Source organism: Schistocerca piceifrons, chromosome 11 (assembly GCF_021461385.2).
Source record: "Schistocerca piceifrons isolate TAMUIC-IGC-003096 chromosome 11, iqSchPice1.1, whole genome shotgun sequence".
Lineage (NCBI taxonomy): Eukaryota > Metazoa > Arthropoda > Insecta > Orthoptera > Acrididae > Schistocerca > Schistocerca piceifrons.
Genome location: NC_060148.1, coordinates 49,265,354 through 49,292,986, shown reverse-complemented (window position 1 = coordinate 49,292,986; position 27,633 = coordinate 49,265,354). Strand labels below are relative to the sequence as shown.

At 52.7% G+C, this 27,633-nt stretch overlaps 1 protein-coding gene across 1 annotated transcript in view; it reads right to left on the bottom strand.

Moving 5' to 3' along the window:
* LOC124719659 (putative sodium-dependent multivitamin transporter) overlaps positions 1–27,633 on the bottom strand; it is a 176,930-nt gene that overhangs the window by 119,721 nt on the left and 29,576 nt on the right. Inside the window, exons 2-3 of the mRNA XM_047244871.1 lie at positions 19,946–20,044; positions 8,557–8,662 (exon numbers count right to left, since the gene is read on the bottom strand). Of these exons, the coding sequence (XP_047100827.1) occupies positions 8,557–8,662; positions 19,946–20,044 (205 nt within the window). The remainder of the gene's footprint in view (positions 1–8,556; positions 8,663–19,945; positions 20,045–27,633) is intronic.

The window sequence follows — 27,633 nt, the reverse complement described above, 5'->3', positions numbered from 1 at the left end:
TCGACTGAGCACTGGAATATGTAATGAGAGAATGGTACAAGGACAACGCAAAGAACATAAGAATTGGAAGTGTGAAAACTGATAAAAGGTTAAACTGCTTGGGATTTGTTGCTGATAATATGCTCCTAGCCAAGAACGTTCAAGAAACTACTAAAGTAGTTAAATCATTAAAAAAATAGCACAGAAACTCGCCCTCAGAATACCATTTGCAAAAACAAATTATGCCAGCTGGTCCACAAAAATACAGCGGAAGAACAGGAAATCAAAATCGATAATCAATTTAAATATTTAGGTGACATCATAACGGGAAATCTAAATGAGGAACATGACAAAATATAATAAAAATCTCACTAAGGAAAATTAAATCAGCAAAAAAAAGACATACAACAAAAAACGGCTGTCTGTAGTTGCAAATTTAAAACATTACAAAACAATCAAACGACCAAAAATAACACATGCAGCAACAACCATTTTCAGGACAAGGGTTGTTGGCGCCTTCAGTCCTGGTACTGGCTCGATGCAGCTCTCCATGCATGGTGGCTGGAGAGAAATGGGGAGCTCTCTAGTGCATTCAGTAAATTAAAATAAAACCGTGCACTTACAGACACGTAATTTTGACTAACATCCCTCGCCACTTTACGCCTTATACCATTATCAATGTATTTGCCGGTTCGCACCTAGAGGCACGAACCCTCCAAAAATTGTAAATAATAATCGTAGGACCGTCTACTTACAAACACGTAATTGTGACTAACATGCATCACTGCTTTAGGCCTCATTACAGTATCTATTAGTGGTGGGCAGGAAATCGCGTATCTGTTAGAAATCACAGTGACTGAGAAGTCACAGATATCACAGTAGCAACTTTACAGAATCTGCGATTTCAGTCACAGTTAGCAGTCGCAAATAGTATTTCATATTCAAAGACGTGAGCCATCTATTGGTCGAATTTAGCACTGCTTTCTGCGATTTCAGTGACAAGTCGCAACTAAGAGTCGCAAGTAGCAACTAAAAAGCGCGGTTAACAGTGGCATCTGTTGGTCGAAGTTCGTACTACGTCCATCTCTGCGGTACGCTATGGAGTCTAACTGCGATTTCCGTGACAAGTCGCAACTAAGAGTCGCAAGTAGCAACTAAAAAGCGCGGTTAACAGTGGCATCTGTTGGCCAAAGTTCGTACTACGTCCATCTCTGCGGTACGCTATGGAGTCTAACTGCGATTTCCGTGACAAATCGCAACTAAGAGTCGCAAGTAGCAACTAAAAAGCGCAGTTAGCACTGCCATCTGTTGAGCAAAGTTCGTACTACGCTATTCGCTACCGAGTCAAACTGCGATTTCTGTGACAAATCGCAACTAAGAGTCGCAAGTAGCAACTAAAAAGCGCAGTTAACATACTTTTCCTTGTGTCATCTGTTGACCGACGTACGTACTTCGTTATGAGAGCCTTGTGCCTCACGAGATCGATGTGCTGTGTGTGCATATGAGGGGCTTATTTCGGTAGTGGTACAAGTCCATTTTTGTTAATTTTGAGATATAGAGTCGTAAAGTTAAATGAGCGCTGAAAAATCTGCAGTTGAGATACCAGAAATATTCAAGCATATGGCTTCTTGCTAGAGATGAACCTTTATTTATGTTTGTTTGGATCACTAATTTCAGAAGCATTATAGACAGAAAAGTGTTGGTAATGGACTTGTACCACTATTGAAATAAGCCCTTCATATTATATGACGACATGCACATTCAGCATCAGTTATGGTTGGTCAAATACTGCTGTGACTCTGAATGTATTATATTAATAAGAAGCAACATTGCCTTTTTCTCCTGAAAATATCAAGTAACGTAACAAATGTGTTTGATTCTGCTTCCAATATGACAGTTTTTGTTAATACTCCACATGCCTACAGGACTTTGCAATGTTAACACAGCAGAACTCAGACATCTGTATAAGTGTAGCGAAATGAAAACAGTCATATGAATGCCTCACTTTTCTTCCGACACAGTTCAAGCCTCGGGAGAAAAGTTTTACACCTGGTGTTCTACATGGCAACTTCACACACAAGAACTTTTTGCCGACACTACTACCACCTACATAAGTAAGCTTTTCCTGTGTCACTTTCAAGTAATGCACTTAAGCTATTCCTGATTTAACTGGAAGATCTGTACTTCCCCACTTTCATAACAACAGCCTCAAAATGCATATTGTAGACTTTGGGATATGTTACATGTCAGTGTCACACCAAGATTGTGGAGAAAGGGGGGGGGGGGGGGCGGCACATCTGTATCCAACAAGTGTTTACCAATAAATAAGTGGCGGAAAATTACGGATATAGGACGACTTAACATGTGGAAAATGAGATTTTTATTATTCACTCAATTTATTTAACATTTATTATTCCTTTAAAATCGCACAACAACTTCAATAAAACACTTTAATCAGTCGCACACTTATTTCATAATTATTTCACTTTTAAACTGCAAATCTTCTAAGAGCTGTCTTGAATCTTCACGAGTCTCTCTCAACAGCCTTGATGTGGATAGATATGTACAGCAACCAGTAATCAGTCAGAACTGCGTCTGCAAAAACACAAGGATTATTAAACAATTTTTGCTGTCAGTAATTACTAGCAATATAATTGACAGAGTAGATTGCTAATATTTGCTATATCACATTCGCAAGAACGATCTCACTGAAGTAATTAAGTCCATCAAAACGCATAGAAACTAACCTCTCGTCTGACGAAAACGGTCTAAAGACAGGCAATTTCTTCAGATCTGTTGACAATGATATTTTGAATTATCTCTTTACTGAGTGACTGAAATGTAGTTCAGGTACCTATGAACATAACAATATGTTAGAATTCATTTTCTAAACACGAACTATTACGGTACTGTGCGGCTACTTACATATTAATTACATTATTAATATTTTCACAGTTGTTTCTTTAATACAAAATTAAAGCCAGCGGAAGAATAAACGTAAAACATACTTACCAATGACAGGTTTGTTGAGATGCAATTTTCTGTGTGGACAGATGTAACTTTTTCATACGGTGGTACGTCGCAGAAATCGCAGGAGTCACAGAAATCGCAGAAGTAGCAGAAGTCACAGAAATCGCAGAAGTAGCAGAAGTCACAGAAATCGCAGAAGTAGCAGAAATCGCAGAAGTCGCAGAAGTAGCAGAAGTCGCAGAAATCGCAGAAGTAGCAGAAATAGCAGTGGCGGAGGGATACGCGACTTAGGTTCCTTAACTGCGACTCTTAACTGCGACAAATCTCAGTTAAGAATAACAGATACTGAAAAGTAGCATTCACATAAATCACTGATATAGGAAAATCGCAATTTAGCCCATCACTAGTATATCTATGTTATTCGCGGTTCGCACCTAACGGCACGAACCTTCCAAAAATTAAAACAAACGAGTTCACTAATGGTTACACCCAACATTTTTTTTTTTTTTTTTTTTTACTTTATTGTTATTTTAAAGCCTGTACAACTCAGGTAGGCTGGCAGCGGCACACTACGCCGCTCTTCAGCCATTGCGTTTTACAAGAGTATACAACATGGTGAATGACAATGAACAAAGTGACGGGCAAAAGAGAGAAGTCACAGAGACATAAAAAACACGGAGTCGTTCACATGTGACGATAACAACACTGAAAACACGTTGGCACGGCGCACAAAACACTGATGAGTCCGACGGCACAAGTGAACGTAGGAGTGGGACGGCGGACACCAAAAACACTATACGACGTCACACACACGAGACACAAAAGGCGACGATCTCCGGCGCGCGAATGTTCACTATACGTGTGCGAGTCCGGGGACCTGCCAAGAGAGGAGGAGGAGAAAGGGGAGTGGGAGAGCGAGAGGGGAGAGCAGAGATGCCACGGGCAGGGGAGATAGGGGGGAGGGAGGAAGGGGGAGAGGAAGCCCGGGGGAAGAAGGGGAAGGGAGGGGACAGGGAGATGGAAAAAGAAGGGAAGAGAAGAGAAGGGAGGGAGGGTGCCGAATGGAAAGGACACGGGAAGTGGGGGGCGGGGCAGGGTCAAAGTTGATAGGAGGGGTAGATGAAGGGGACGAGGACATCATCAGAGAGAGGGAGCTGGCGGAAGCCACCTTGGGAGAGGGTTAGGAGGGTGGAGAGATGGAGACCGGGTGGGACATGGGAGTACAGGCGCGGCAGCGGGCGGGGGTGGGAGAGGATCGGGGAGACGAGCGGGTGAGGAGGATCGAGTTTATGGGAGGTGTATAGGATTCGTATCCTTTCGAGGAAGAGGAGGAGGTGGGGGAAGGGGATAAGGTCATACAGGATCCGCGTGGGGGAAGGGAGACGGATGCGATAGGCAAGGCGGAGAGCATGGCGTTCAAGGATTTGGAGGGATTTATAAAAGGAAGGGGGGGCGGAGATCCAGGCTGGATGGGCGTAACAGAGGATAGGGCGGATGAGGGACTTATAGGTGTGGAGGATGGTGGAGGGGTCCAGACCCCACGTTCGGCCGGAAAGGAGCTTGAGGAGACGGAGACGGGAACGTGCCTTGGCTTGGATTGTCTGGAGATGGGGAGTCCAGGAGAGGCGACGGTCGAGGGTGACGCCAAGGTACTTAAGGTTGGGGGTGAGAGCGATGGGACGGCCATAAACGGTGAGATAGAAATCAAGGAGGCGGAAGGAGGGAGTGGTTTTGCCTACAATGATCGCCTGGGTTTTAGAAGGATTGACCTTGAGCAACCACTGGTTGCACCAAGCGGTGAACCGGTCAAGATGGGATTGGAGAAGGTGTTGGGAGCGTCGCAGGGTGGGGGCAAGGGCAAGGAAGGCGGTGTCATCGGCAAACTGGAGAAGGTGGACGGGGGGTGACGGCGGCGGCATGTCCGCCGTGTACAACAAGTACAGAAGGGGGGAGAGGACGGAGCCTTGGGGCACACCGGCGGAGGGGAAAAAGGTGTAGGAATCGGTGTTATGGATGGTGGGAGAGAAAGGAACCGATCAGACGAACGTAGTTAATGGGAAGGGCGAAGGTTTGGAGCTTGAAGAGGAGACCGGAATGCCATACGCGGTCATATGCGCGTTCGAGGTCAAGAGAGAGGAAGATTGCGGAGCGACGGGAATTGAGCTGTTCGGAAAGGAGATGAGTGAGGTGAAGGAGAAGATCGTCGGAAGAGAAGGACGGCCGAAAGCCACACTGGGTAACGGGGAGGAGGCGGTGCTGGCGGAGATGCTGGTGGATGTGGCGGGTGAGGATAGATTCCAGGACCTTGCTGAAGACCGAGGTAAGGCTGATGGGACGGTAGGAGGAGACGGCGGACGGCGGTTTGAGGAACATGAGGATATGGGAGGTTTTCCACAGGTCGGGGTAGTAACCGGTGGACAGGACTACATTGTAGAGCCTGGCCAGGGTGGAGAGAAAAGAGACAGGAGCTTCACGAAGGTGACGGTAGGTGACACGATCGTGACCAGGAGCGGTGTTGCGTTTGGTGCGGAGGGTATTGATGAGATCCTGTGTGGTGATGGGGGCATTAAGGTCCGTGTGTGGAATGTTGTCCAAGTACTGGAAACCAGGAGCGAGGGGAGGGACAGAGGTGTCAGTTCGATCGCGGATATCTGGGAAGAGGGAGTAATCGAACTGGGGATCATCAGGGATGGAAAACACATCGGACAGGTAGGAGGCAAAGTGATTGGCCTTACTAAGGGCGTCAGGGAAGGGGTGATCATCGTGGAGAAGAGGATAGTAGGGGGAGGGTTTAGTTCCGGTAAGGCGACGGAAGGCGGTCCAGAACTTGGACGAGTTTATAGGGAGGGTAGCATTTAAACGGGTGCATGTCTGTCGCCAGTCCCGGCGTTTCTTGGCCGCGAGCAAATTTCGAATGTGTCGCTGTAGTTGCCGGTGGCGTCGTAGGGTGTCCGGGTCACGCGTGCGGAGGAAGGCACGGTAGAGACAACGGGATTCACGGAGGAGGAGGACGGCCTGTGGTGGTAAGGTAGGACGGTGGGGGTGGATGGCAACAGTAGGGACGTGGGCCTCCACGGCCTCAGACAAGGTCTGCTGGAGAAAGGAGGCGGCATGGGTGACATCATCGGGATGGCGGTAGGCGAGAGGGTGGCTATCGACCTGAGTGGAGAGGGTATCCCGGTAGGCATTCCAGTTGGCACGGGAATAGTCATGGATGTACTTAGGGGGAGGGTCATGACGAGGGTCGGGGCGGGGGCGACGGCCGTCTGAAACGGTGAGGAGGACAGGGAGATGGTCGCTACCAATAGGCTCCAGGACATCCACCGTAATGCGCCCAAGGAGGTTGGGGGAGGAGAGGATAACATCGGGAGTGGAGTTGGATTCGGGACGAGTGTGCTGGGGGATGGGGATGAGGTCGCCTTGAAGGGAGGAGAGGAACCGATGCCACCGCCGTAACTGGGCAGCGGAGCGACTATGGATGTTGAGGTCGGCGGCGATCACGTAGGAGGAGAAGGTACGGTCGATGTGGGAGAGGAAGTCGAAAGGAAGAGGGGCGTTGGGGTGGACATAGATGGTGGCACAGGTAATGGTAAGGCCGGGAAAGAAGAGACTAAGGATCAGGTGTTCGGTGGGGTCGGGAAGGAGAGGCTGGAGCCGAACGGGGATCTGGCGGTGGTGGCCAATGGCAACTCTGCCACGCGCAACTGGGAGGGGATTATCGGAGCGGTGGAGGAGATAGGGGGAGGTGTGGATGGAGTGGTGGGGTTGGAGGAAGGTTTCATTGAGGAGGAAGGCATCCACACGGTGGGTAGCAAGGGTGTGCAGGAAGAGGTTCTTGTTGGCGGGAAGGGAGCGGATATTGTTGAAAAGGATATGATGCTGTCGCGCCATGATAAGGACTTATACGAGGGTGTCAAGGTGGGAGAAGGTGAAATGGCCCTGGTTATTGGAAAAGGTGGCGTACATTTTAAGGTGGAATATGGAACGGGCGGCGAGGGAGATCTGTTGTAAGGTGTGGGGGCGCTGAAAGGGATGGACGTTTTGGAGGACAATGGTGAGGAACCTGATGATGTCCTCAGCAGTGGGGGGGGGGGACGAAGGGAATTGCCAGGAGGGGTGGGGGCGTCCAGGGGACGGACAGGTACGGTGAGTTCAGGAGTGGTGGGAGGGGGTCGGGCTTTACACTTTTGGGAGTAGGTGGGGTGGGGGAGGCTGCAGGTATTACAGGAGGGAGGGGATTGGAGGTTGGGGCACTGCCGGAGGAAGTGCGCTTGCCGACAATGCGGGCAGGTGGGGGCCTCGCGGCACTCTGCTGTTGGATGTGCATTGTAGCGCAGACATCTCTGGCAGCGCAGGGATTGAGGGGGGGAACGGGAGGGGTCGACCTTGTACCGCTGATTGAAGAGGAGGGCACCCTCCTTCAGGAGACGGTCAATGGAGGGGGCATCCTCAGAGAAAACCCGCATAAGGCGGGTGGGGCCGGTCGCGTTGAAAATGCGGCGGACTGCCCGCACCTCCAGGGTGGGATGGGCCTTCAGCTCCGCCAGCACCTCCTCCTCCGTGATCGACGGGCTAAGCCGAGTGATCACGGCGGTGAGGGTCGGCGGGCGACGCGGGGGTTGGGGTTGGCGGGTAGGAGATGGGGAGGGAGCAGGGGTGAGGGAGGCGTGAGGACCAAAACGGGTGATGGGGAGGCGGGAGAGGATGTCAGTATGGAGGGTTGGGCTGGGGGAGGAGATAAGAACAGAATCCCGTCTGGGAGTAAGGAGAGAGATGGGGGCGCCAGGGAAATGTTGGCGGAGGAGGAGGGAGAGATTCCGGGCCTCGAGGAAGGAAGGATCGGGACGGGACAGGAGATATTTGTAGAGACCGGGTGGGGAGGAGGAGGAGGAGGAGGGAGCGGGGCCTGGTGGGGAGACGTCCATGGCATTTTGGGGTGGGGATGGGGGCGGGGTGGAGCCTTTTTAGGAGCAGAGGAAGTGGAGGCGCCACTAGGGCGTTTGACAGCGGCAGATGGGCGGGTGGTGACAGGAGGGACAGGAACGATGGGGAGGTGGTGGGAAGGGACAGGTCCCGGCACGGACGCAGCAGTCGGCGCCAGACATAGTGACTGTGACGGTGCAGGCGAATGTGGCAGTGATGGTGATGGTGACGATGATGACGGTGGTGGCGGAAGCGGCGGTGATGGCGATGGCGATGGCGACGGGGAGAGCTGGGCGTGGGCAGTGGCCCGGCGGGCCACCACCCTAGCCGGAGCTGCAGTGACAGGCTGGGGGAGTGGGGGGAAAGGATCAGAACGAGAGGAAGATGCGGGAGAGGGGGCGACAAAGAGCGAGGGCGAAGGGATAGAGAGGAGGGGAGGGATGGAAGGAGGGGGGTGGGACTGGGCACACCAAGTGATAGTGGTGGAGGCGGCGGAAGGGGACGTATACACGATGGCGGTGGTGGTAGTAGTGACAGTGGTGGTGGGGGCGGACATGATGACAAGAAGAAGAAAGAAAAAACACAGCACTAAAAGGACAGGACACACACTGGGAGACGACGGACGGCGACGGCGACGGCGACGGCGACGGCGAGAGGCAGGGACGCTGCTGCCGCGGACGGGGCCGGGGCGGCGGCGGCGGCTGCTGCTGCTGCTGCTGCTGGCTGGACTGCTGCTGCCACCGGAGGGCTGGCTGGCTGGCTGGCTGGCTGGCTGGCTGCGGGACCACTGCTGCAGGCCGGGACCGGGAACTGCTGCTGCTGGCTTGCTGGCTGGCTGGCTGGCACCTGGAACCCCTAGCACTTCGATTAGCGCGAAAATGGCACTATCGAAGGGCGGTAACCTTGCGGCGTACCGCCGGAGGACCCAACATTTTTTTTTTTTTTTTTTTTTTGTTTTTTTCTTTATTGAATTTCAATTCCCCCCGAAGGGGGCGGGCTGGCAGCAGCTTAGGACGCCGCTCTGCAGCCTACAGGTTTTCTGACAAAGAGCAGGAGAATAAATAAGAATAAAAAACAGGCGATAAAATCGGGGACTCATTGAGTAACAAGGTGAAAAGAAAATGGGGAAATGAAAACAAACAACAGAGGGATGATGAAGCGAATAAAAATACATACGGAGCAGACAGGGGAAACAATAGACAATTAAAAAAACACGGCGACAGTCTGGACTCTGTTCGCAAAGTATATAAAACGCACACCCAGCGACAGCATGGTTTCTGTTCGCAACACAACACTGAATAGTCACTAAACACAGCACGAAAAAGTCGGCAAAGGTGACACCACAGTCGAGAGCAGGTGGGGGGAAACTGAACAGGAGATGGGAAAACAAAAAGGGGGGGAAAGGAGAGTAAAAGCGAAGGGGGGGGGGAACCGGGAAAGGAGCTGATGGAGGATGAGGACCCATAAGAGGGGTGGGGGGCAGACGCGACAGGGAGGGGGGGTAGGCAGAGGAGGGGAATACAAAAGGACTGGGGGGGAGAAGGGAGGTAGGGAGAGGTGTAGTGGGGAGGAAACAGGACGGAAGGGGGGGGAAGAGGGAGCCCAGGGAAAGGACAGAGGAAAGGAGGGGAAGGGAGGATCAGAGTTGATAGGAAGGATAAATGGAGGGAGAGAGGGCATCATCCGGGAGGGGGAGTTGACGGAAGCCACCTTGGGAAAGGAGATGGAGGGTGTAGAGATGGAGGGTAGGGGGGGACAACGGTGAAGACGGGGCAGGGGGCGAGGATGGGAGAGGAGAGGAGCAACCAGGGGGTGAGGGGGTTCAAGACGGCGGGAGGTGTAGAGGATGCGGATATGTTCGAGGAAGAGGAGCAGATGGGGGAAAGGAATGAGATCATAGAGGAGCCGCGTGGGGGACGGGAGGCGGATACGGAAGGCGAGGCGGAGTGCATGACGCTCAAGGATCTGGAGGGACTGATAGAATTTGGGGGGGGCAGATATCCAGGCAGGACTGGCATAACAGAGGATGGGACGGATTAAGGATTTGTAGGTGTGGAGGATGGTAGAGGGGTGCAACCCCCATGTCCGGCCAGAGAGGAGTTTGAGGAGGCGGAGGCGGTTGTGGGCTTTGGATTGGATGGATCGGAGATGAGGGATCCAGGTGAGGTGACGGTCAATGGTGAGGCCAAGGTAGGTGAGGGTGGGGGTGAGACGGACAGGACGTGCGCAGACAGTAAGGGAGAAATCCAGGAGCCGGAAGGAGCGAGTGGTACGACCTACGATGATTGCCTGGGTCTTGGAAGGATTGAGTTTCAGGAGCCATTGGTTACACCATGCAGCAAAAAGGTCAAGGTGATTCTGGAGAAGGCGTTGGGACCGTTGGAGGGTAGGAGCGAGGGCGAGGAATGCGGTGTCATCAGCATATTGCAAGAGGTGCACTGGAGGGGGGGGGGGTTGGGGCATATCTGCTGTGTACAGGAGGTAGAGGAGAGGGGAGAGGACAGAGCCCTGGGGCACACCGGCAGAGGGGTAGAAGGTGCAGGAATTGGCATGATGGATGGTAACGTAGGAGGGGCGGCGGGAGAGGAAGGAGGCCACCAGACGGATGTAGTTGATAGGAAGGGCGTAGGTTTGGAGTTTAAACAGGAGACCGGGATGCCAGACACGGTCGTAGGCCTTTTCAAGGTCAAGTGAGACAAAAATGGCGGAGCGACGGGAGTTAAGCTGGAGGGAGAGGAGATGAGTGAGGCGGAGGAGTTGGTCATCAGCAGAGAAGGAAGGTCGAAAGCCACATTGGGTGTTTGGGAGGAGGTGGTTTTGGTGGAGGTGGAGATGGATGCGCCGGGAAAGGATGGATTCCAAGAGCTTGCTGAACACCGACGTGAGACAGATAGGACGATAGGAAGAGGCATCAGATGGAGGCTTATTGGGTTTGGAGAACATCAGGATACGGGAGGTTTTCCACAGGTCGGGATAGAAGCCAGTGGCAAGGATGACATTGTAGAGGGCGGCAAGGAGGGAAAGGAAGGAGGGAGGGCAGTGTTTGAGGTGGCGGTAGGTAACGCAGTCGTGGCCGGGAGCAGTGTTGCGTTTAGTGCGGAGTGTGAGGCTGATGTCCTGTGTAGTGATGGGAGTGTTAAGTGCAGATGGTGGGGTGTGGCCCAAGTACTGGAAGCTAGGAGCAAGGGGAGGAACAGAGGTATTCGTACGGTCCATGACATCAGGGAAGAGGGAATAATCAAAGTGGGGATCATCTGGGATGGAAAAAACATCAGAGAGGTGGGAGGCAAAGTGGTTGGCCTTACTGAGGTTGTCAGGAAAGGGACGGTCATTAAGGAGGAGAGGGTACTGGGGGGTGGGGCGGTTCCCAATAAGGCGGTGGAAAGCAGGCCAATACTTGGAAGAGTTGATGGGGAGCGTGGTGTTGAGGTGGGTACATGTCTGGCGCCAGGCTCGGCGTTTCTTCGCAACAAGCAGGTTGCGGATGTGTCGCTGTAATTGCCGGTGGCGGGTAAGTGTATCCCGGTCACGAGTGCGGAGAAAAGAGCGGTAGAATCGGCGGGACTCCCGAAGGAGAAGGATGGCCTGTGGAGGCAGGGCGGGGCGGTGAGGGTGGACGGCTTTGGTGGGGATATGGGTGGCGACGGCGTCAGACAAGGTCTGGTGCAGGAAGGCAGCAGTGCGAGAGATGTCATCAGGAGACTGGAGGGTAAGGTCGTGGCTGTCAACCTGGGTGTGAATGGAATCCCGGTAGGCATCCCAGTTGGCACGGGAGTAATCATGGACAAGTTTAGGAGGGACGTCAGGGCGAGGAGCGTGGCGGGGATGGCGACCGTTAGAGATAGTGAGGAGGACAGGAGCATGGTCACTGCCAATGAGGTCAAGGACATCCGCGGTGATGCGCCCAAGGAGGTTGGGAGAGGCAAGGACTGCATCAGGAGTGGTGTTGGATTCGGGCCGGGTGTGCTGGGGCAGGGGAACCAGGTCTCCCTGGAGAGTGGTGAGAAACTGATGCCACCGCCGGAGGTCGGCAGGATCGCGGCTGTGGATATTGAGGTCGGCGGGAATCACGTAGGTGGAGAAGGTGCGGTCAATGTGGGCCAGGAAATCATACGGGATGGGGGTGCGAGGGCGGACATAAATGGTGGCACAGGTGATGGTAAGGGCGGGGAAGAAGAGGCTGAGGGTGAGATGCTCGGCAGGATTGTTAAGGAGAGGTTGGGGCCGGACAGGGAGGTGCTTGAGGTGGCCTATAGCAACTCCGCCACGTGCCAGAGGGTACGGGTTATCGCTAGGATGTAGGGTGTAAGGGGCAGTGGAGACGGAGATACGGGGCTGAAGGAAGGTTTCATTGAGGACGAAGGCATCCACGCGGTGCTGACGTAGGGTGTGGAGGAAGAGGAGTTTGTGGGTGGGCAGGGAGCGAATGTTGTGGTACAGGATACGGTACGGTTGTTGTACCATGGGAATGGAGAGTTAGACGAGGGTGGTGAGGGGGGTGAAGGTGAAGTGGGCCTGGTTGTGGGAGTAAGTGGCATAGGTGGTAAGATGGAAGATGGAATGGGCAGCGAGGGCGATTTGGGAAAGAGTGTGGGAGCGCTGGAAGGGGTGGATGTTTTGGAGCACAATGGTGGTGAAACGGATGATGTCCTCAGCAGTAGGGGGAGGGCGGAGCGAGTTGTTGGGGTGGATGGGGTCATCAACAGGACGGACAGGGACGGTGAGCTCAGGGGTTACTGGTGGAGGTTTCGCTTTACACTTCGAGGAGTAGGTAGGATGTGGTTCATTACAAGTGTTGCAGGAGGGGGGAGAGGTGAGGTTGGGGCAATGCTTGAGGAAGTGGGAGGCTTTGCAGTGGGGACAAGTAGGGGGGTTCTTGCAGGCAGAGGTAACGTGGTCATTGTAGGTGAGACAGCGTTGGCAGCGGTGGGATTGGACAGGGGAACAGGAGGGGTCCACCTTATGGCGCTGATTGTAGATGAGGGCTCCCTCGGTGAGGAGGCGGTCAATGGAGGAGGAGGATTCAGTGAATATCCGCATGAGAAAAGTCGGCCCGGCATCATTGAAGATGCGACGGGCCGAGCGGATTTCGATGTCGGGCCGGGAGTTGAGTTCCGCCAACACCTCAGCCTCCGTGATCACGGGGCTAAGTTTCGTGATCACAGCGGTGAAGGTCGGCGGACGTCGGGGAGGTTGAGGCTGACGGGGAGAGGACGGGGTGTGGTAGGGGGTGAGGGTTGCACGTTGGCCAAATTGGATACGAGGGATGCGGGAGAGGAGGTCGGTGTGGAAGGAAGCATTGGGGGACTTTATGAGGACCGAGTCCTTGCGAGGAATCAGTTGGGAGATGGGAGCATTGGGGCAGTATTTCCGGATGGCGAGGGTGAGGGAGCGGGCATCAAGGAATTGAGGGTCAGGATTGGAGAGGACAAAGGTGTGGGTGGCAGGCGTGGCTGGGGTGGGGGTCGGGGCCGCGTCCATGGGAGTGGGTGGGTCACGGGGATTGGGGGTTTGTTTGGAGGAGATTTCGGGGGAAGGGTCAGCATTCGGGCGCTTGGAAGGTTTCGTGGACACCACTGGGTGGGGAGGGGGCAGGGGGACGGGTTGCAGGGGGAGATGGCGGGGGGCAGGACCACCCTGAGCAGCGGAAGAAGCAGACGGTGGGGGCGTGGGTGTCACTGAGACTGTGGAACGTCGAGCAGAGATCCGTGCTGGCTTGGAGCCTGTCGGAGGCAGTGCGGGGAGCGGCGGAAAGTCAGTAGCTGTCGATGGGGCGACAGTGATAGGGGAAGAGGAGTTGGGGGTGGGTACAGCCGAAAGTGGCGCAGGGGTGGGGTGGACAGGGAGAGAAGGAAGGACGGGAAGTGGGGTGGAGGATGAGCTCCATGTGATGGTGGTTGGAGCAGCGGAGGGAGAGGTGAAAATGATAGTGGTAGTGGTGGTGGGTTGGGACATGGTGGCGGCGCGCGAGAAGGGCGGCGGCGGTGACCAGGCGGCGGCGGCGGCGGTGACCAGGCGGCGGCGGCGGCGGCGGCGGCGGCGGCGGCGGCGGCAGGCGGCGAGCACCGGCAGGCGGCGACCAGGCGGCGGCGGCGGCGGCGGCGGCGGCGGGCACCGGCAGGCGGCGACCAAACGGCGGCGGCGGTGAGGACCGGCAGGCGGCAACCAAACGACGGCGGCGGCGGCGGCGGCGGCGAGCACCGGCAGGCGGCGGCGGCGAGCACCGGCAGGCGGCGACCAGGCGGCGGCGGCGGCGAGCAGTACTGACGACGAGCAGACGGCAAGGCAAGGGTGGGGATCTTCCACGCCGAGGGTGCACCCTGAGAGTAGCCCAGGCAGTGAAACTCTTCGACGAAGAAGTGAGGGTATCCAACCCTCGAATCTCGACCCAACATTTTTTTTTTTTTTTTGTTTTTTTTCTTTATTGTATTTCAATTCCCCATCGGGGCGGGCTGGCAGCAGCATATGCGCTGCTCTTCAGCCGAAAGACATAGAACAAAACAAGAGAAGACATTTAAAAACAGCAAAGGAGAGAAGAAGGCGAACATAGATATAAAAAAGGGAGAACATCATGGAAGGCAATATACAAAAAAAAAAAAAAAAAAAACGGGGTGACTGTAAAATGGATAAAAGAAAAAAAAAAAAAACTGTTTAAAAGTAGCACACACAAAAAGCCACACTCTGCGACGATTAAAAGAACACAAGGCACAGTATGACTGGAGCATAAAGGTGTTGACGGATGGCATAGCACACAACGTAACACTGACGGCGAACCTCAAGGCAGTACACAATTAAAATCACACCTCTGGACGCACACGAGAAACAGCACGAAACAACACTGACGTGGCACACTGATGATGATCAATACAGAGGATCTGCCAGGTTCAAGGAGATGAGGGAGACCTGAAGAAGGGAGGGAGGGGAAGAGATGGGGGAGGGGAATGGGGGGCGCTCGGAAGAGGGCCAGGTAGGGAGGGATGTGGGAAGGAGAGAGGCAAGTATGGGGTGCAGGGTCTCAGGGGGGGGGGGGATGGAGGAAAATCCGCTCTGGGAGAAGGAGGAAAGAGGAGAAGGGGGCCCTGGGGAGGGGGGGGGAACAAGGCCGGGTTATAGTTGGAAGGAAGGGTATATGTCACGGCGAAGTTCGTCATCCGGGAGGGGGAGGCGTTGGAAATTGCCCTGATGAAGGAGATGGAGGGTGTGGAGGTGGAGAGAGGGAGGGATACAGCGATAGAGGCGCGGCAACGGGCGAGGGGTGGAGAGGAAGGAGGAAACCAGAGGGTGGGGGGGATCAATCCTGCAAACAATGTAAAGGATGCGGAGATGTTGGAGGAACAAGAGGAGGTGGGGGAAGGGGATCAGTTCATACAGGAGCCGTGTGGGGGAAGGAAGGCGGATACGGAAGGCAAGGCGGAGCGCATGGCGTTCAAGGATTTGGAGAGCCTTGTAAAAGCGGGTGGGGGCGGAGATCCAGGCGACGCTGGCATAACAGAGGATAGGACGGATGAGGGATTTGTAGGTGTGGAGGATGGTAGAAGGATGCAATCCCCATGTCCGGCCGGACAGGAGTTTCAGCAGGCGGAGGCGGGAATGGGCTTTCTGCTGGATGGTCAGGAGATGAGGGGTCCAGGTGAGGTGTCGGTCAAGGGTGAGGCCAAGGTATTTCAGGGTGGGGGTGAGTTGGATAGGACGACCATAAAGGGTGAGGTAGAAATCTTGGAGGCGAAAGGAGCGAGTAGTACGGCCTATGATGATTGCCTGGGTTTTGGAGGGGTTCAGACGGAGGAGCCACTGGTTACACCAAGTGGTGAACTGGTTAAGGTGGGTTTGGAGGGTACGTTGAGACCTTTGAAGGGTAGGATAGAGAGCCAGGAAGGCGGTGTCATCAGCATATTGGAGAAGGTGAACTGGTGGGGGTGGCTTGGGCATATCAGCTGTATACAAGAGATAAAGGAGAGGGGAGAGGACAGAACCCTGGGGGACGCCAGCCGTGGGATAAAAGATACGGGAGTTGGTGTTGTGGAGGGTGACATAGGAAGGACGGTGCGAGAGGAAGGAAGCGACCAGACGGACAAAATTGATAGGCAGGGCGTAGGTTTGGAGTTTAAAGAGGAGACCGGGATGCCATACACGGTCATAGGCATTTTGGAGGTCAAGGGAAACAAAAATGGCGGAACGACGGGAGTTGAGCTGGAGGGACAGAAGGTGAACAAGGTTGAGGAGTTGGTCGTCAGCAGAGAAGGAGGGTCGGAAGCCACACTGGGTAAGGGGGAGGAGGTGGTGTTGAGCAAGGTGCCGATGGATACGGTGGGAGAGGATAGATTCAAGGACCTTACTGAAGACGGAGGCGAGGCAGATGGGACGATAGGAAGAGGCGGCAGAAGGGGGTTTGTTGGGTTTGAGGAAGAGGAGGACGCGGGAGGTCTTCCACAGGTCAGGGTAGAAGCCAGTAGAGAGGATGACATTATAGAGATGGGCGAGGACAGTTAGGAAGGAATAGGGGCTTTCTCGAAGGTGACGGTAGGTGACACAGTCGTGACCAGGGGCCGTGTTGCGTTTGGACTGGAGGAGAAGCTTAATGTCTTGTGCTGTGATGGGAGTGTTGATATCGGAGGGGGGCAACTGCCCCAAGTACTGGAGACTAGGAGCAAGTGGAGCGACTGAGGTATTAGCACGTTCCATGACGGTGGGGAAAAGAGAATAATCAAAGTGGGGATCATCGGGGATGGAGAAGACCTCGGAAAGGTGGGAAGCGAAGTGGTTCGCCTTACTGAGGTTGTCTGGAAGGGGGCGATCGTCATGGAGAAGGGGGTAGTGGGGAGCGGAAAGGGAACCAGTAAGACGATGGAAGGCAGACCAGTACTGGGAGGAGTTGATAGGGAGGGTGGCATTGAGTCGTGTGCAGGTCTGGCGCCAGTCCCGGCGTTTCGTTGCTGTAATAAGGTTCCGTACGTGTCGCTGTATTTGCCGGTGGCGTTGGAGTGTATCCCTGTCACGAGTGCGGAGGAAGGAGCGATAGAGGCGGCGGGATTCACGGAGGAGGAGGACAGCCCGCGGAGGGAGAGTGGGACGGTGTGGGTGGATGGTTTTAGTAGGAACATGGGCCTCCACGGCGTCAGTAATTACCGTCTGAAGGAAGGACGAGGCGCGGATGATGTCGTCAGGATGGCGATAGGTAAGAGGGTGGCTTTCGACCTGGGTGGAGATGGAGTCCCGGTAGGCATCCCAGTTGGCACGGCGATAGTCATGGACGACCTTGAGAGGGGGTGCAGGTTGCGGAGCTGGAGGGGGGCGGTTTGCAGACGTTATGGTGAGAAGGACAGGGAGGTGATCGCTACCTGTGGGGTCAAGGACGGCGACTGTGATACGCCCAAGGAGGTTGGCGGAGGCAATGACAACATCGGGGGTGGTGTTACTTTCGGGTCGGGTGTGCTGGGGAATGGGAACAAGGTCACCCTGGATTGTGGAGAGGAACTGATGCCACCGCCGAAGGGCAGCAGGAGTGCGGCTATGGACGTTGAGGTCGGCGGCAATCACATAGGTGGAGAAGGTGTGGTCAATGTGTGAGATGAAGTCATAAGGAAGAGGAGCAGTGGAGCGGACATAGATGGTGGCACAGGTAATGGTGAGGGAGGGGAAGAAGACGCTAAGGATAAGGTGTTCAGTGGGGTCATTGAGGAGAGGTTGTGGCCGGACGGGGATATGCTTAAGGTGGCCAATCGCGACTCCACCCTGCGCACGAGGACCAGGAGCATCAGTGCGGTGGAGGATATAGGGGGAGGAGCGGATAGAATGGTGGGGCTGGAGAAAGGTTTCGTTCAAGAGGAAGGTGTCGACCTGGTGGTGGGAGAGGGTGTGCATGAGGAGGTATTTGTTGGAGCGGAAGGAGCGAATGTTCTGGAAGAGGATGCGAGACTCGTGCCGCGCCATGACGGGAAGGAGGGGGGGAAGAGAGGGAAGGGAAGAGACTTAAACTAGGGTGTTGAGGCGGGTGAAGGTGAAGTGGGCTTGGTTGTGGGAGTAAGTGGCGAAGGTGTTCAGGTGGAAAACAGAGCGAGCAGCAAGGGATATTTGTTGGAAGGTGTGGGGGCGCTGGAAAGGGTGAATGTTTTGGAGTACAACGGTAATGAACCGGATGATGTCCTCGGCCGTGGGGGGTGGACGGAGGGAATTGTTAGGATGGACAGGAGGATCGACGGGACGAACTGGGACTGTAAGTTCAGGGGTGGCTGGAGGGGGTTTAGCTTTACACTTGTGGGAGTATGTGGGATGGGGGCCATTGCAGGTATTACAGGAAGGAGGAGCAGCGAGGTTGGGGCAGTTCTTGAGAAAGTGGGAGGCCTTGCAATGGGGACAGGTGGGGGGGTTTTTGCAGTCGGGAGTCAGGTGGTCATTGTACATCAGGCACCGTTGGCAACGGTAGGATTGGGGAGGGGATTTGGAGGATTCAACAGGGTGGCGACGGTGGTATATCAGGGCACCCTGGGTGAGGAGATGGTCTATGGACGGGGCGGACTCAGAGAATACCCGCATGAGGTAGGTGGGACCAGAGGCATTGTGGATACGGCGAGCAGAGCGGAATTCCAAGTCCGGGTGGGAGTTCAGTTCTACCAACACTTCATCCTCTGTGATCACCGGGCTGAGCTTGGTGATCACAGCGGTGTAGGTGGGGGGGCGACGGGGAGGCTGGGGCTGACGAGGAGTGGAAGCGGAAAGGAAGGGTGTCAGAGAGGCGTGGGGGCCAAACATAACTCGTGGGAGTTTTCGCAGGAGGTCTGTGTGAAATGATGGGGACGGGGACTTGATAAGGACTGAGTCCCTGCGGGGAATGAGTTGGGAGATGGGAGCACCAGGTAAGTACTTTCGTATTTCCTTGGTGAGGGTACGAGCGTCGAGGAACTTAGGATCGGGAGTGGACAGGACAAAGGTGTGGAGGGTGGGGGCCAAGGTAGGGGTGGCAGGAGGAGGGGTGGTGTCCATGGTGACGGCAGGGGGAGGGGGAGGTGGCGTTGATTTTTTATGGGAAGTGGCGGGAGCAGAGTCGGTAAGGACGCGCTTTTGGGGTTTTTTGGAGACTGGAGGCTGGGAGGAGGGGAGAGGGACGGGGAGGAGAGGGAGGTGGCGGGTGGCAGATCCCTGTGGCGTAGTGGAGGCACCGGGAGAAGCAGCTGGTTCAGTGGTGGCGATGGTGGCTCGGCGCAACGTGATGCGTGCGGGAGATGCAGAAGACGAAGCGACGGGGTCGGTGAGAGAGGGGTAGCCAACCACCTGAGGGGCGGCAGCAGCGGCGGCAACAGAGGCGTACGTGAGGGCGGGGGTAGTAGTGGGAGCTGTTGAGGGTGTGGAGGCAGGAGGAAGGGTGTAGAGGTGTGGGTATACAGCAGGGGAGGAGAGAGGGGGGTGGGTAAGTGGAGGAAGGGAAGGGGAGGTGGAAGGAGGGAGGCCAGAGGCGGCACTCCAGGAAGTGACTGTGGGAGAGGGGGAGGGGGAGGTGTAGATGACGGTGGAGGTGGGAGTACTCATTGCAGACGAACGGCGACGGACAGACGGACGTGCAGCAGGCGGCGTCGGCGTCGGCGGTGGGCAGCGGCGAACAGCAGGCGGCGTCGGCGTCGGCGGCGAACAGACGGACGAACAGCAGGTGGCGGCGGCGGCGGTTATGACGACGGCGATGGACAGCCAGCAGGCGGACGGACGGACGGACGGACGAACGAACGAACGAACAGCGACAGCAGCGGGCAGACAGACAGACACACACAATCTTCGAAGACGGAGATTCCACCCTGAGAGTAGCCCAGGCTTTGCAATCTGACGCTTACGAAGGAGGGGATCCAACCCTCCAGATGGACCCAACATTCTTACTTTCTCAGTTTTAAACAACATGTCATCATAAATATTGCTGAGTATGAAAACTTGTCTTTGTAAATAAAAAAGAGACACGGATGAGCTTGCCATCTTTGTTAAGATACAAAATATATTCAATTGCAGTAGATAAGGAGGTATTTGTTATTTCCAACCATTTCCTGTTAAGCTTCCTATTTCGAAATCGAATAATCGGCCGGCGGTTGAATACCCTGTTGCTTGGCGTCGCCAACAGATGTCAGCGCGGTGCGCTCCGGGAAAAACATGACGAGCCTTTCACCTCCATCTGTCGCCGTCTGCTTTGCAGTGCCTGTATAGCGGAGCAAACACAGACTAATTGCAGTGAACACTAGCATTATTCTATGGAGGGGTGAATGCAAATGCTCTGCTGGTAAACCTAATATACTTTCTTGGCGTTCTGTTAACATTTATTAAGTGAACATATGGCCTTCTTGAATACAGTGCAATAAATGTACATAAATCTATACGTAACTCAGTTTATTGTAATATGGGCAAAAATCAAGTATAGTATGGCTAATTCCCATTGTCTTTCGTATTATACTCCACTCGTGGTTGATTCTTTGACATATGGCCAATTGTATATGTTAGAATAGAAGTTCTTTATGATGTCTTCTTTTGGGAGGAATGGTAGAAATCGCCTTAGATGGTGCATGTTCCTCTCATTTACCGTTACATGAGCCCAATTGAGCCTGATTTACAGGGCTTGGTAGAACTGCAGTTTGATCAGTAAGTTGGAATGTGTGCTCTTCTGCCACATCAATGAATGGCTTAACTTTAACAACACCACGAGTGTCTTGAGAACAACAGAATTGCACAAATTGTGTTATATAAAAGAGCTGTTAGTTTCAGTGTGAAGCCCTTCCTTTCCTTTGAACAGAAATATTAGTGTTTCTATGGAATTTTGGCCACCACTCCTTAAAATTTGGAACCTCTTATGTTTTTGATACTTTCACTACAAAATTCCTCTTTGTGCGGGATTCAGTTATTAATTCTGGATATTCTTTCAGAACATATATCCTATCAACCTTTCTAATTTTCCTTTTCGTCTGTTGATATGCCTATCATGTGCAAGGTAGGACTACCCTCCAGTTGGAAAGTAATGGTTGATAAACTGAAACCTTCCCTGTGCCACAAGCATTAAACAAACCTCACCATTGAATGGTTTTTATTTTGGCCTCCACAACAGTCAGAGAATGCGTGAATGTCTTTAACACATTGTCCAACATTTTCATTAATATAATTAAAAAGAAATGAACAAGCTTCATCAGAGCTTTTTCGTGCTATTCCTTTTCATGATAGAGACAAAAACCTGGCTGTTCCACTTTGTAATTCTGCGGATGTAAGAAATTAGTGAAAGCTGCCACAAGTGAAATGTAAGTTGTCTTTGTATCTGAGGTAATTGCAAATTCTGCATTATATCAAACGATAGGCCTGCAATGGTAGAATCAGTCAGTTTTTGCTGTAACTGGATGTAATTTCTTGTGCACTATTAACTCAGCTTTGCTGGCCTTTTAGCAGCATCATTCAGAGATGGACTTTTCATATTTATCTGAGGCTCTCCACATGTACTGCTCGCATACACCTGTGGTTGCCCAAATTTTAAATTAAAATGTCCATACTTAATTTTCAAATAAAACTGATAATCAACTTGAATATGGAGTTCAAAAGTTTTGTACATCAGCCACATAATCTTCACACGTTTATGGTCCAGATAATTCTGTTCTTCATTGGCGTAATGTGCTTTCTGGACTGGAAATGAGTTGATGTGATTTTTCATTTCCACTTCCTAAGCCACTAGTTTTGCACCGCCAGGATGACATCTTCCCCTCTTACAATACTCCAGCGCCTGTGTTACTCCGAATTCTGATGCAATTAATGAATCTAGCAGAACTTACTCCAAACAACGTGAATTTGAAAGTAAAGCTTAGAGAAAAAATTTCTCAACCATTCTTCATAAAACGAGGTTTAAGACAAGGTGAATGCCTATCACCATTAGTGTTCGACTGTGCACTGGAATATGTAATGACCGAATGGTACAAGGTAAGGCAAAGAATATAAGAACTGGAAGTTTGACAAATGGTAAAAGTTGAAACTGCTTGGGATTTGCTGCAGATCTTACTCTCCTAATCACGAATGTTCAAGAAACCACTAAACTATTTACACCTCTAAGAAATATCACAGAAAGTCACCCTCAGAATATCATTTGAAAAAACAAATTATGACAGCTGATCCACAAAATTTCAGTGGAAGAACAGGAAATCAAAATCGTTGATCAATTTAAATATTTAGGTGACATTATAACTGGAAATCAAAATGCGAAACAAACATGACAAAGTAGAATAAAAACCCCATCAAGGAAAATGAGATTAGCAAAAACACATACAACAAAAAAGCCTGTCTGTAGTTGTAAATTTAAAACATTGTAGAACAGTTACACAACCAGAAATAACATATGCATCTGCAACCATCTTCAAAACGACCGTTGTTGTTGTTGTCGTTGTCGTCTTCAGACCATGTACTGGCGTGATGCAGTTCTCCATGCATGGTAGCTGGAGGGAAGGGATGAGTTTTGTAGTGCATTCGAAAAATAAACAAGAATGGGTAATTGCATACGTGTTACTGTAACTGGCACCCCAAAATCTAACATTCACGAACTATTTGACAGCTCGCACAACACAGCAGAAGCCCTCCAAAATTTCGTAAACATTTAATGGTTTCATGTATAGGAATTTGTTGCTTTGTTTCTTTACTGTGGGAACGGCGTTGCCGCAGTGGATGCACTGGTTCCCGTGAGATGACAGGAGTTAAGCGCTGTCGGGCGTGGTTGGCAGCAGGATGGGTGGCCTGAAGACGGAGTGGTTTCTTTATTGTTTTTTCATTCCAATGTCCTATATGGGCAGGGAAGGCCTGTCAGCGGCACAATCCACTGCTCTTCTGCCGAGTGACATGACAACTATGACAAGAATAAAATGTTACACACATAAGGCGATAAAATGGGGAACTTAAAACAGAGCAAGGGGAGATAATGGAGGTAAAAAGATACTGACATGGAGATGTTCATGGGGTGACAATTAAAAAAGTCGACATAAGGTTAAAAAACACAAAGAAGACACGTAAGGCACGCGCACAGATTAAAAGTCGGCCACAGTATTAAAAACCCTCCAGAATAACGCACTTAAAACCTACTTGGAGCACACACCATGAAGATTAAAACTACCACGCGGGAGCTGCTGAGGGAGAGGCCAGAGAGGATGGAGAAGGAGGGGAGAGCAAGGGGCAGCAAGGGAGGTGGTGGGATGAAAAGAGTAGGGGCGTCAGCGGGCAGGAGACTGGTGGGGCAGGAGATGAAGCGGGAAGACAAGGCAGGAGGGAGTGCAGAGACACTGAAGGGGAGCACAAGAGAGGGAGGGGGAGTAGGATGGGGAAGCCGCTCTGGAGAAGGGAGGGGGAGGAGAGGGACCCCTGAAGAAGAGGCAGGAAGATGGGGTTAGAGTTGGTGGGAAGGGTAGTTGTGAGGGCAAAGCGCATCATCTGGCAGGGGTAGATGGTGGAAGTTGCGTTGGGCAAGGAGGCGGAGGGTGTGGAGATGGAGAGAGGGTGGGACACAACGGTAAACATGCGGCAACGGATTGGGGGTGGAGAGCAAGGGAGATACCAGGGGGTGAGGGGGATCAACGCGGCGGACAATATACAGTGTACAGATGTGTTCAAGAGAAGGAGGAGGTGGGGAAAGGGGGTGAGGGATGCGCGTGATGGATGGAAAGTGGATGCGGAAGGTGAGGCGGAGCACATGGTGTTCGAGGATTTGGAGGGATTTATAGGGCCTGGAATGAATTTGCTTTTTTCCCCTTTATTGTTAATTTCACACCTTATACAGGTAGGCCACCAACAGCATACTACGCCGCTCTTCAGACACAGATAGAACTAATGATACAAATTAAGACAATCACAGAACAGACATGGTGGATATACAAACGTAAAATTAAAACACACGGAGCCATTCACAAGCACAGAGTCCAAATTAAAAATGTTGAGACACGTGGACATGCGCAGAGATGGCAGATGACACACGCAAACTTTGGAGCACAAACTATTAAACACTGGAACACTTGAGGACAAACACAACGGCACACACAAACACTAGGTGATGATCTCTGGTGCGCAAAAGTTCACTATACGTGTACGGGTCCGGGAACCTGCCAAAAGGGGAAAAAGGGGAGAGGAGGGAGAGGGGAGTGCATAGATGCCAGTGGCAGAGGAGATGGGAGTGCAGGAAAGAAAGTAAAGGGGGTAGGGGAAGCCCGGGGGAGGAGGGAGGAAGGAAAGGAGGAGGGAGAGAAGGAAGAGAGAGTGCCATTGGGAAAAAACACCGGATGTGGTAGAGGAGAATCAAAGGTGGCAGGAGGGGTAGATGGAGGGGATGAGGGCATCATCAGGGAGGGGGAGTTGGTGGAAGCCACCTTGAGAGAGGGTATGGTGAGTGGAAAGATTGAGTGCAGGTAGGATGTGGGAATGAAGGTGCGACACAGGATGTGGGTGGGAGAGGATGGGAGAGACAAGCGGGTGAGGGGGATCAAGTTTGCAGGAGATGTAGAGGATCCATATCCATTCGAGGAAGAGAAGGAGGTGCGGGATCAGAATAAGATAATATAGGATCCGCGTGGGGGACGGGAGACGGATGCGATAGGCGAGGTGGTGCTCATGGCGTTCTAGAATTTGAAGGGATTTGTAAAAGGTAGGAGGGACAGAGATCCAGGTGGGATGAGTGTAGCAGAGGATAGGGCAGATAAGGGATTTATAGGTGTGGAGAATGCGGCCAGGAAGGAGATTGAGGAGACAGAGTCGAGAGCGTTCTTTGGCATGGATTGTCCAGAGATGGGGGTCCAGGAGAGGTGATGGTCAAGGGTGACGCCAAGGTACTTCATGGTGGGGGTGAGGACGATACGACGGCGATAAATGGTGAGTTAGAAGTCTAGGAGACTGAAGGAAGTGGTGGTTTTGCCTACAATGATCACCTGGGTTTTGGAAGGATAGACCTTGAGCAACACTGGTTACACCAAACGGTCAACCAGTCAAGATGCGATTGGAGAAAGTGTTGGGAGCGTTGCAGGGTGGGGGTGAGGGAAAGAGAGGCTGTTTCATCGAAGTACTGGAGAAGGTGGATGGGGGTGAAGGTGGCGGCATATCCGCCGTATACAAAAGGTATAGAAGAGGGGAGAGGATAGAACCTTGGGCCCAGCGGCGGAGGGGTAGAAGGTGTAGGAATCCGTGTTATGGATGGTGACATAGGAAGGACGTTGGGAAAGATAGGACCCAATCAGACAGACGTAGTTGATAGAAAGTGCAAAGATTTGGAACTGAAAGAGGAGACCAGACTGCTACACACCGTCGTAGGCGCGTTCCAGGTCGAGGGAGAGGAAGTGGAGGAGTGACAGGAAATGAGCTGTTCAGAGAGGATATGAGTGAGGTGAATGAGAAGGTCGTCAGTAGAGAAGGATGGTCGAAAGCCACACTTGGGTAACAGAAAGGACGCTGCGATGGCGGAGATGCTGGTGGTTGTGTCGGCTAAGGATGGATTCCAGGACCTTGCTAAAGACTGAGGTAAGGCTGATGGGATGGTAGGAGGTGACAGCGGATGGCGATTTGTCGGGTTTGAGGAACATCAGGATAAGGGGAGGTCTGGCTAGGGTGGAGAGAAAGGAGGTGGGAGCTTCACGGAGGTGGCGATAGATAACATGATCGTGACCGGGAGTGGTGTCGTGTTTCGTGCAGAGTGTAGTGATGAAATCCTGAGTAGTGATGTGGGCATTGAGTTTGTTGGGTGTAATGTTGTCCAAGTACTGGAAACCAGGGGCGAATGGAGGACATAGGTGTCAGTTCGATCGTGGACATCTGGGAAGAGGGAGTAATCGAACTGGGGATCGTAAGGGAGGGTAAAGGGATTGGACAGGTAGGAGGCAAAGTGATTGGCCTTACTAAGGTTGTAAGGGAAATGTTGGTCATGATGAGGGAGAGGATGGTACAGGAGGGGGGGGGGGAGGCAGACCAGTACTTGGATGAGTTGATAGGAAGTGTAACATTATGACAGGCGCATTTCTGTCGCCAGACGCGGCGATTCTTAGCCTTGAGCCAGTTTTGGACGTGTCTTTGTAGTTGCCAGTGGCGTTGTAGTGTGTCCAGGTCACACGTGTGAATGTAGGCATGGTAGAGACGTCGGCATTCACGGAGGGGAAGGACGGCCAGTGGGAGTAAAGGGGAATTGGAATAATCATCGACATACTTTGGGGGAGGGTCATTACGAGGGTCAGGGCGGGGGTGACGACCGTCTGAAACGGTGAGGAGGACAGACCAATGGGGTCCAGGACATCAACTGCTATGCAGCCAAGGAGGTTAGGCGGAACAACTATGAATGTTGAGGTCAGCGGCGATTACGTAGAAGGAGAAGGTGCAGTCGATGTAGGAAAGGAAGTCAAAAGGAATAGGGGCGTTAGGGTAGACATGGATGGTGGCGCAGGTAACAGTGAGGCCGGGGAAGAAGAGACTAAGGATCAGGTGTTCTGTGAGATTGGGAAGGATGGGTTGGAGCCGAATAGGGATCTGGCGGTGGTGGACAATTATTGGAGCAGTTGAGGAGGTAGGGAGAAGTGTGGACAATATGCTGAGGCTGTAGAAACGTTTGGTTTAAGAGGAAGGAGTGCACACTGTGGGTAGTGAGGGTGTGCATGAGGAGGTTCTTCTTGGTGGGTAGGGACTGGATGTTGTTAAACTAGATACAGTGCTGTCGCGCTATGATAGGAATTTACACAAGGGTGCCGAGGTGGGAGAAGGTGAAGTGGGATTGGTTGTGGGAATAGGTGGCATAAGTATTAAGGTGGAAGGCGGATTGGGTGGCGAGGGACATCTGCTGGTGGGTGAGGGGGCGCTGTAACGGGTGGACATTCTGGAGGACGATTGTGACAAACCAGATGATGTCCTCAGCAGTGGGGGTGGGGGAGATGGAGGGAGTTGCCAGGAGGGGTGGGGGTGTCCAGAGGACGGATGGGGACGATTATTTCAGGAGTATGCGGGGGGGGGGGGTTGGCCTTGCATTTCTGGGAGTAGGTGGGATGCGGGTGGTTGCAGGTGTTGCAGGAGAGAGGGGACTGGAGGTTGCGACAGTGCCTGAGGAAGTGCGCCTGTTTGCAGCGTGGGCAAATGGGGTCCTTGCAGCACCCTGATGTTGGGTGTGCATTGTAGTGCAGGCACCTTTGGCAGCAGATGGACTGAGGAGGGGAATAGGAGGGGTCGATCATGTACCAACGATAGAACAGAAGGGCACCCTCCTTCAGGAGAAGGAGAAGATAGGGTGAGTAGCTTGGGGGATGGATTGAGGGGGGGCCAATTGGGCACACCACGTAATTGTGGTGGTGGTGGCAGAGGGAGAGGTATATACAATGGCGGTGCTGGTGGTGGTGGTGGTAGTGGTGGTGGTGGTGGTAGTGGTGGTTGTCATGATTACAACGAGAAAATAAGGAAAAGAACAGGACAGGACTGGACAAAACTAAAGAAGAAAACAAGGAGCTCATAAAGACGGACTAAATGCTGCCTGGGGACGAATCACCACTCCGCTGCTGCTGGCGGGAGGTGACCGCAGAGGCTGCTGGGATGGCAGGCTGGCAGGTCCTGGAACACCTAACACTTCGATAAGTGGCTATGCCGTGACTGAAGGGCGGTACTCTTTTGAGGTACCGCCAGAGATGGAATTTGTTTTTTTTCCTACAGACTTTGTTTTAAAAACATGAAGATAATAAATAATAAAAACAGGCGAAAAACCAGAGACTTAAATAGTAACATGACGAAAAAATCGTGGAACTTAAAACATAGATCAAAGGGATGATG